Below are 9785 nucleotides of genomic sequence, written 5' to 3' on the forward strand. Positions count from 1 at the left end.
GATAGTTGCATAAAAATGTAAACGTCACTAACTTAACTATCAAAACATCTGCAACTTCTTTCCTAGTTGTTGCAGCATATCATGCATCCAGATTGATCCATTTATAATGTTTGTATAGTGATAGACATCATGGTGCAAAGTCATGTTTTGTAGAAAAATTAACTTCATCATTCAAAATAAAATTGGATTTTGAAAAAAAAAACAAAAAAAAGGATGTCACATATTAATTAACCAAACATCAAGGTAGATTAATGTAGTTAACTCAAAACTCTTTACACTATAGAAATTATCAATAGACAAATACTTCTATAAGGATTGACGTATGATTGCAAACAAATGTAGAAGAATAATGGAATAAAGAACAGTCATTTTGTATTTTCTTCTTCGATGTCTATTCTTATTCGTCCAACAAACACAACTGTATATCTTTCTGACACTAGAACTCAAGGCCGTAACAATGGACGAAGAGGAAGTTGATGTAGAAGCTAAGTGTAGTCCTCTCCATGGGCCCTTATTTAATTAGTTTCAACCAAGAAAGGCACAGTGGGTCTCATATTTTAAAATAAACCCTTGTTTTGGAGCAAGACAACAACTTCAGAAATTGTCGGTCTTATTGTAGGAGATGCTTGGGTGCAAAGCAAACCAATCTCTATGATTTTCTTTACTTCTTCTATATCACAGTCATTAGGGTCTAAAGTATTGTCCACCAACTCTAAATGCCTGCCTCTCTCATACAGTTTCCATGCCTAACAATAATTGGGATTAATTACAAGTTAAATAAAATAACCGAAATAGAAATGCAAAAGCCAAAAAAAAAAATTTGGTTAATTTTCAAAATTTTTAGATTATCTAACAAAGAAAAAATAGTGTTCGGTTACTAAAAAAATTCTGTCAAAACTTCCTCCAATGAATTAATTTTAAGTACTTATATTAATTTCCTTACCTTTTGAAGGAGGAATTCACCTTCAGCTTCACCATTGATGTTCAATTCTTCACTTTTTCGACCACTGATAATTTCTAGGATTACAACACCATAGCTATAGGCATCAGCCTTCTCAGATAATTGGCCATTTAATGCATACTCTGATGCTGTATATCCTCTGATAAATAATATATAGTATTTATTACATGAGCGATCATATTAATAACACAGACACAACCATATGTATTATAAATCTCAAGACAACAAAATCTGAAAGACTGGAACAAACATAATATTATGTCATGTGGACCATAGATATATGAACTCTTTCTCCAAGCATTCATGCTTTATAGACCAAAAAAAAAAGTTACAACTTGTTATTGATACAATAGGAGTGTTCTGTTGATCTAGACATACTTTATTTTCATACAATGCTGCGATAAAAAGTTAAAGAAAAATAGGTAAATGTAATTATTTCAACTTACAATGTTCCTGCAAATTTTGTGCTTAGATGAGATTTGTCCTCAGATAAAAGTTTTGCCAATCCAAAATCAGCAATTTTAGGTTGAAAATCATCATCCAAGAGGATGTTATTAGACTTTATATCTCTATGTATAATACAAATATGGAATTTCTCGTGTAGATAAGCCAAACCTCTTGCCGTGCCTAAAATTATATCATACCGTTGCTCCCAACCAAGAAAACCTTTCATTTTACCTGTTATCATGTTTACACATAGTAAAGTGCAAAAGGTAGAGATTATAATAAAAGTGATCCTCAAGATGTTTATAGATGAAATAGATGTAGACTTTTATTAATTCCTTCAATAAATGTTTACTACATATGAATAAGTTTGTTAGAAGAGTCAATTATATGAAATTGAAAAGATATCCACATGCTATAATATTATGAAGATGTCAAGTAGCTAATCCTTAAAGAACATTATGTAAATTTTGGTAGGTTGATAGGAGTTTACCAAATAAGAATTTGTCAAGACTGGTATTTTTCATGTATTCATAGACAAGAATTCTTGTATTGTCTTTGCTGCAATATCCAAGAAGTCGAACAAGATTTCGATGATGAACGTTACTTATAAGTTTCACTTCGCTCTCAAATTCATCCTCCACTTTAGTGGAATGGCGTAAAGTTAACTTTTTGACTGCAACTACTTTCCCATTCTTCAGAGTTCCCTGTTCATGATGATTAAGAATTTCAATCATGAAAGTAATATGATCCCCTTGTCCTTTAATAAATGCAAGTTTTTACAACACTAAATAAAACTCACATAAAAACATCCCTACTTTGGAAGATGATCCAGATCAAAATATGTAGCTACGTACCTCGTATACAGTACCAAATCCTCCTTGTCCAAGTTTATTATCTGCATTAAAATTTTTTGTTGAAAGCTTCAAATCCTTGTAACTGTAATTAACTGGACCTTTCAACTTGCTTGCTCCGGTTGTGTCTCCTGTAAGGAATTAAAACATTTGTCGGAGTATCTTCAGAAATTACCAAGTTTATATTCTGCATCCTTCAAATTTTCAAATCCTAATAAAACTGCAGGACTTTCAACTTGCTTGCCCCAATTATGTCTCTCGTAAGGAAAACGTTAGTCAAACTCTCTTCATAAATTAAAAGGCCCAATCAATTAGGATTAATATGCAGTGAATGAAGATTTTTCAAAACTTGTTTACCTCCACCTGGAACCCTTTTAGGATTTTTTGGTGGCTTGGCCCAAAGAAAAAATGCCAGGACAATCAAAGCAAGGATTACACTCCCAGCAACTGCTCCACCAATGATGGCCCCCTTATTGATCGAACCTGATGCAAGACATGAAAATCATCTAATCAAGCTAAGCAAATGGCATGAGACACACACACACACACACACATAAAACATGAGATTTAATTGAAATTACTCATAGGCAAATCAAATTGTGTTGTATTGAAATCTTGAAATGAACTATATACCTTGTTTATCCATGGGAGTGACATCAATGATCTGGTAATTATCAGGAAAGAATGAAGTTGTGGAGTATCTTAAGAAACAACCTTGATCAAAAGCCCTACCGTCTGACGTGGGAAGACAAGTCTGCATATTCTTGTATCCAACATTTAAGCAATTGAGGCACCCACTCTGTGTGATAGTTTCAGTACACTGAACAAAGGTATGTATAGTTGGACCAGTATTAGGAACATGCGTCTTCATCGCTGCCAAAAAACCAGGGATTGTAGATGTTTCTTTTTGCAGATTCATTAGCAGTTTTTGCACAGCTGAGGTAAACGCAGTGGCTTCTTCTGTAGTTTTATTCCCACACAATGCAGCATTGAAAGTATCCGTCGGACGGTCAAAGAAAGGACTGGCATCATACCTGATCAATATACCAAAAAGTTCTCCGTATCAGTTTTCCAAGTTCAATATGGACTTCGCCATATGTATGGATCAACCATATGTGAAGACTAGTTATTCATCCTTGGATGAAAATTGATTAAATCTTATTAATGTCAAACTATCATTATTTTAAGGTTATGTAGTATATTATGTGTACTCTCTAATAGGTGGAACCAACATAACAGACCATTACGCGTGTTAATGGTAAGGTGAGAAGGCAGCTTCTTTCAAATATGGAGGGACAAAAATAACTCAAAATTGAGTTCAAGGTACCTGCAAATCCTGAACGCAAAGTTCAGGGGCAAACATGACTTTTAATCCTAAAAAAAAATGATAATAGCATCCTTGACATACCGTGAGGCCAATGTTGATAATAACAGACTCATATAATGAGATCTGGATTAATTCAAGTGGATGGTGGTAATATTCCAAGTTTTCTAGAATAGGAGTTAAAACACGAGAGATATGTTGAAAAATCTAATTTTAGCCTATTTTGGCAAGCGATTTAAAATAAGCTAATCCAATTAACCTATCAAAATAATCCGAAAATAAAGGAACAATTATAAATCATTGAATCAATCAAAAATCAAGGGGTGTACTCTACAAACTACAATCAATCAATCTAGATTCTAAACAGCGCAAAGTTGCGTAAACTAGAATAATATAAGGTCGCAACAAATATCATATATATATATATATATATATTTCTCCGCCCAACAAAGAAGCAAGAAAAAGAACAAGTGGAACTCGGTGGACTAATCTTGTTACCTGCGGAAGCAGCCGTCGTAGACAACATGGCCGCCAGGAGCACCGGCGGGGCAGCTGCGGATTTGGACGGCAGCTACATCGAAGCAGGCGACACAGTCAGCAACTGAAAGGTAGTTTCTGCACTGAAAAAGAGTATACACGGGGCTTCCTCCACTGCCTTCCTGAACAGTACCGAAGTGCTTGCTTTGGTCTCTGATCTGTCCTCTGAGGTCTCGAAACGTTGCATTTAGGTTCTCATTGAAGATGGACAAGTCGGAAATGACGAACTGGTCAAATGGTGTGCATCCGAAGGTGAGAAGATGAGTTTGCGGGTCTGAAACGCCGCCGTCAAGAAGAGTACAGCATGACCAGAATAAGGAAAATAAGGTAAGGAGAAAAGAACGTTGAAGCATGTTTGATCAAGAGAAAGAAGATGAAGACATTGAGATACACTATGAGGATAATAACGAGAGGAGGGTCATGGTGTTTGAAATGGACCGCAACAACAGAGGAGTTGGGGCAGAGAAAAATTTGGATCATTCAGATTGGAATGGCAAAAGAAAATTTGTTTGATTTAATATTTTAATTTATATTTTTAAAATAAAAAATATAATTTAAAAAATTTTAATAAATACATTTATTAATCTAACAATCCAAATTTAATATTAAAAATTTAAATTAATTTTTTAAATATATTTTGAACAATTTAAATATATTTTAAACAGAATAATAAATTTATTAAAAAAATTTAATATTAAATTTAAATTATTAATATTAAATTTAAATTGCTAATAAATACATTTGTTAATCTAACAATCCAAATTTAATATTAAAAATTTAAATTAATTTTTTAAATATATTTTAAATAATTTAAATATATTTTAAACAGAATAATAAATTTATTAAAAATTTAATATTAAATTTAAATTACCGGATTGATTGTATATTTTTTATTTTAAAAATATAAATTAAAAATTTAAATTTTGACTGCACAAAATTTTCTCTGCCTCTCCACGCCTCACTGGAGAGGCAGAGGAGGCCTCCAGGGAAGCAAACTCCAACGACTGATGTGACCATTCAGGACTTTCATGTGTGGTAGATGATCATTTTGGGATACATTAAATATCACAAAGTGTAACTTACAAGTTACAGCTAAACTTGTCTCATTGTCTGTATCTCCCTTTTTTTTAATTCGGACTAAAAATATTTAAATATTTAGAGTCCATCCAAAGTAAAAGCACTCAGATTGACTTTAATTTTTAAAAAGATAAATTATTTAATTTTTATAATTTTAATTTAATTATAATTTAATAACTTTAATTTTTAACTTATTGTGATTTAATCATTATAGTTTTAATTGGGATGCAACTTAATATAAAAATTTTAATTTATTATAATTTAATTTTTATAATTTTAATAATTTTAAATATTAATTTTAAAATTTTAAAATAACTTTAGTCTTTATAATTTTATTTTTTAAAATATAAAAATAAATATTTTAAATAATTAAAATTATAAAAATTATGTTACATGGTTAAATTAAAATTTATGAACTGTTACAGTTAAATTAAAATTATAAAAATTAAATGATTTTTTTTTTGCCCCTTTTGACACTAACACTCACTGGAATGTCTCCTAACCCTATTCATATTTATCTGTTCTTCTCTTTTTTTCCAATATTGCTTCGTAAATTTGAATCTTTGGTGTTGAATTTTATATTCGTTCTCCCCCCGCTGAATCATAAAACATTCACTTTAATTAGGATTTTTCACATATATAATTTTGCCGACAGAAGAATTATATTAAAAACAACTTGTTAGAATTATATCGGGATATAAAACTTGTTAGAAAATGATACAACTTGCTTGAAATGTCTATGCTTGGCATCAAGCACAAAAACATCAAACACTCAACTGTTGATGGACTAAGATTCTTTCTTTTCTTCATCTTTTAAATAATTTTAGATGAATATTTATAAATAATAATATTTAAATTATTAAATATTTAATATTTTAACAATATTTATTAAATTTTATTTTTTTAAATTATTAAATTTTACTTTAATAAGACTTTAAAATGCCAATGCTCTTAAAAAAAAAGAGTTGAAGGACAAATTAATACATAATCAGAATCTTACCTATTATTATGTGTGAGTCTCACGCACATATCACATTAACAAAAGTCTGTAAAATTAACTGGTAACTAATGGAAGGATTTTTAGTTTCTCAAAAGAAATGATTTAAAGGAAAAATTATTTTACTTATTAGTATAGGATATCACACTTCTTGAAAAATTCATGGGCAAAAATAAACATGAATTCAAAGTTAAATTATATATGGCACTGTAGAACTATCCATTGAATGCAAATTACCAACAGAGGGAGAAGAGAGATTTCTAATTGTAATATGCCAACAATTGCATGGCCACATATTCCCTCTGAATCATAATATAAGGTATTACTTAGAAACCTTGTTTTGTTTAATTTAAAATATAAAGTATTAAGTAATTTTTATAATTGTTATTTAAAAAATGGTCCAATTGAAATTTTAATGATCAATACTTATTTAAAGTATTTAATGAAAATATAATTAAAATTATGTACACTTTCTTTTAGAACTAGCTAACAATGCCCCGTATTGTAATCTAGATACAGTATTTTTAATATACTTTTTTTTTTTTAAACCTTGTAATGAACACAAAATTGAGAAGCATATCTCCCTATTACAATTTGCGTTGGCGTCCCACCTTTTTAAAAAAATAATGTATAGTAATTTTTAAAATTATTATACGGCTTTATAATAAGATAGGCATGGGACTCATAATAAAAAAGAAAATTGAGTGGCAAATATAGAACTAATATTAAAAAAAAATCTGATTATAATATAGGATATTTTTTACAAACTTTACTTGATATAAAATGTAAGACATTGAATAACTTTTATAATTATATAAATAAATATATTAAAAATTTAATTTTTTTGATTATTTTTAAAATCAAACTCATTAAAATTTTCTCTCATTTTTTTGTTATATTGTAATTAAAATTTAATATCTTGCGCATCACACAGATATAAAATGTAGTCTAACGTAATAGCTGTGAGCGAACGGTGGCACAACAGAAAACTCATCTGTCTTTTACAATAATAAAAAATAAAAGTAATAAATAAATAAATAAAAGGCTCTGCTTCGCTTTGACGCAACCTGCAATGTTAAAGGCGGTTGTAGTTCACGATTTGTAGCAAGCAGAAGAAGTCGAAGCTCTCCCTCTTGAATCTAGCTCCTCTAATCCAAAACTGATTCGTATCCTGTAGCGTTTTTCTTTTCATTTTCTCTTCGGAAGAATCAAATCGTCTTCGGAAATTAATTATTTGTTTCCCCAAATTGGATTTCACTGTCTGCTTACTGAGTTTGAAGTTATGCTCTAGATTTCTGATTAAGACACTTTTTAAGTAACATTCTTGTAAATTTCGAATTGCAGATTGGAACGACTATGTTTTACTCGGTGAAATTTGAGTGTTCTGCTTCCAATTCTATTGGAGTGAAATTGGCATTTGGTAATATGGTTCGAGGGTCTGGCCCAGACCATCAGGGACTCGATCACCTAGCAGGAAGAGGATTGTGGTTTCAACCAATGTGGAAGCTTCTCCACTCAATTCGAGTTCAGCGACACCATTGAAGAGAATCCGTAGCAGGACATTCACTCTGAACTCTGAAAGGTCTCATCTCGAAGCCCTGCCTCAGGACATTCTTGTGAGTACCAGGAACAGCTAGTATATCTCTAGTATATATGACGGATTGTCTGAAATTTCTCTGTTTCCTGGTTAAATCTCAGATAAGTGTTTTGTGCCAGATCATGAAGATTTGAAACAGCTTTGTCTTGTATCGAAGACGATAAAAGAAGCAGTGAGTATCAATTAATAACTTGGTACTGTACGTGTTCATTATGATTGTTTTAGTTTTTAATTAGTGGCTGTAATTGGTAACTTCTGTTTCTTGCTACTTTAGGCTCTTATGACGAAGCCATGGCATTTCGAATATATTACTCCGAAGAAAACTTTCATCTCTGAAGAAATTGAAGCTTGGAATGCTCCACGGAGGAAATCCAAATCAAGGCTAAGTGGGATGCAAGTTATCTGACATCTCAGTTGCCATATTTGCTTAGAGCACTGAATTCAGATTCTGTGTAATGTAAGTAAATCGATGGGTAGAATATGCTGGCTGTAGATTAAATAGGAGTACTTGGAGGGGAGAAGATCTTTAATAAATAATAATTTTATATATATTTTTTAATTTAAATTTTTAAATATTTATTTAAAGTTAATTGAGTTTAATTAAATATTATTTAATTTTTATCAGTCAATTTTTAGTTTTTATATTTTAATTATCTAAATCTTTAATTTTAAAATATAAATGATATTTTTAATATTTTTGCATATTTGCTATTTAATTTTATTTTATTTATGTAAATTTTTTAAATTTAATTTGTAAGATATTAATAAAGGTTATTTTAGATAAGAAAGATATGAACATGTTTGAAGATTAAATTAATAATTAAATTTTTAAAACTTTGATTATTTTTATTTTGAGTTTTTTAGTGTAATTTTCAATTAGAGTTATTTAGATAGTTTAGTCTTTTTAATAAATTATTAGGTTTTATTAGAAAATAAAGAAAGAGTGACGCAGCACAATGTGTGTGTATATATATATATATAAAGCAAGCCACAAGGGAGACGAACGACTTGGACAAGAGAAAAGAAACAAAGTTAGCAATGCTGAATAGTTCGTGAGCGATGGCTCCTCATTTTCTTATGCAATGTTGTTTGGTTTTTAGTTCTATAAAGAGCTAATTTTTTTATATAATTAATCACAAATTATAATCTTAAATTTTAATTAAAGTCTTTGATATTTAGAAAAGATTTTATTTCAATTATAAACTTATTTTCTCTACTTCTAAATTTTATATTTTAAATGTTATTGCTGATTAAAGTAGCTTTATTATATAATTTTGGATTATAAATTTTATATAAAATTTTATTTGCTATAATCGATTGATATAATAATATAAGAGTAATTTAGCTTGGTTTAAGTGATTACTCATGCTTTGTTTTTGGTGTAGCTAACATAAAATAGTTGTTACATTGTGAGTTAAGGGAGATTTTAATTAATCTATAATTTAATTTCTTGTTTAATTCTTGAATGATAATTTAAGAAATATATAATAAAATTAAAATAATAAAGTTAAATAAAATTAATTTATTTTGTGGATGAGAAAGATTAAATTTAGATAATTGAATTGTAATTAATTGTGCTGCTTGTTCTTGATAACTTTTTCAGTTAAATTTTCTTTATTTTTATAATGTTGATTTAGGTTTTTTTTAATTAATTTCATTATAAACAAATCCCTCACAATTTACCCTTTTATAATTATAATTCAAATAGTTATTCTATTGATTTTTAAAAAGACGACTTAGATTACATGTTACTGTAAAATTTAATTTTTATTAATTTTGATGCTACTCGATAGTAGTATCAATCTCTTGAATTAGATTTTTTTAGCTGACTTTATACTTAACAGAAATCTTTCACAGGCCAGCCATATACTCAAATCTGTGTTGCTTTGGCTTGTCTCAGTGCATGGCCATAGTGATAGAGAAAGAAAAATCGTGGGGATTAATTTTGTTTGGAGGGCAATCTAAGGCCATTCTTGTCTGATAATTTTGGGAGT

At 29.4% G+C, this 9785-nt stretch overlaps 1 protein-coding gene and 1 long non-coding RNA gene across 4 annotated transcripts; one reads left to right on the forward strand and one right to left on the reverse strand.

The window, feature by feature from the left end:
* Window positions 1–286: 286 nt before the first annotated feature.
* LOC129301902 (cysteine-rich receptor-like protein kinase 2) lies at window positions 287–4552 on the reverse strand. 2 transcript variants are annotated; one of them, XM_054940533.1, is made up of 8 exons: window positions 4082–4552; window positions 2893–3293; window positions 2617–2742; window positions 2263–2390; window positions 1899–2112; window positions 1408–1639; window positions 944–1100; window positions 287–746 (listed from the first exon to the last, which is right to left on the reverse strand). In XM_054940533.1, the coding sequence occupies exons 1-8, from the start codon at window positions 4471–4473 to the stop codon at window positions 558–560; spliced, it is 1839 nt and encodes a 612-aa protein (XP_054796508.1). In that variant the 5' UTR covers window positions 4474–4552; the 3' UTR covers window positions 287–557. The 2 variants fall into 2 exon arrangements, with proteins under 2 accessions (XP_054796508.1, XP_054796507.1); XM_054940532.1 differs by lacking the exon at window positions 1408–1639 and having other exon boundaries at window positions 944–1017.
* A 2683-nt stretch (window positions 4553–7235) lies between these two features.
* Window positions 7236–8322, forward strand: LOC129301909 (uncharacterized). 2 transcript variants are annotated; one of them, XR_008591120.1, is made up of 4 exons: window positions 7236–7367; window positions 7539–7810; window positions 7911–7963; window positions 8066–8322. It is a non-coding gene; the product is annotated as an uncharacterized LOC129301909 (long non-coding RNA). The 2 variants fall into 2 exon arrangements; XR_008591119.1 differs by having other exon boundaries at window positions 7247–7810.
* The last annotated feature ends 1463 nt before the right edge of the window (window positions 8323–9785 follow it).

This window comes from Prosopis cineraria, unplaced genomic scaffold (assembly GCF_029017545.1).
Source record: "Prosopis cineraria cultivar Desert tree isolate PC_DT_omini unplaced genomic scaffold, ASM2901754v1 PC2, whole genome shotgun sequence".
In the NCBI taxonomy this organism is placed as follows: domain Eukaryota; kingdom Viridiplantae; phylum Streptophyta; class Magnoliopsida; order Fabales; family Fabaceae; genus Prosopis; species Prosopis cineraria.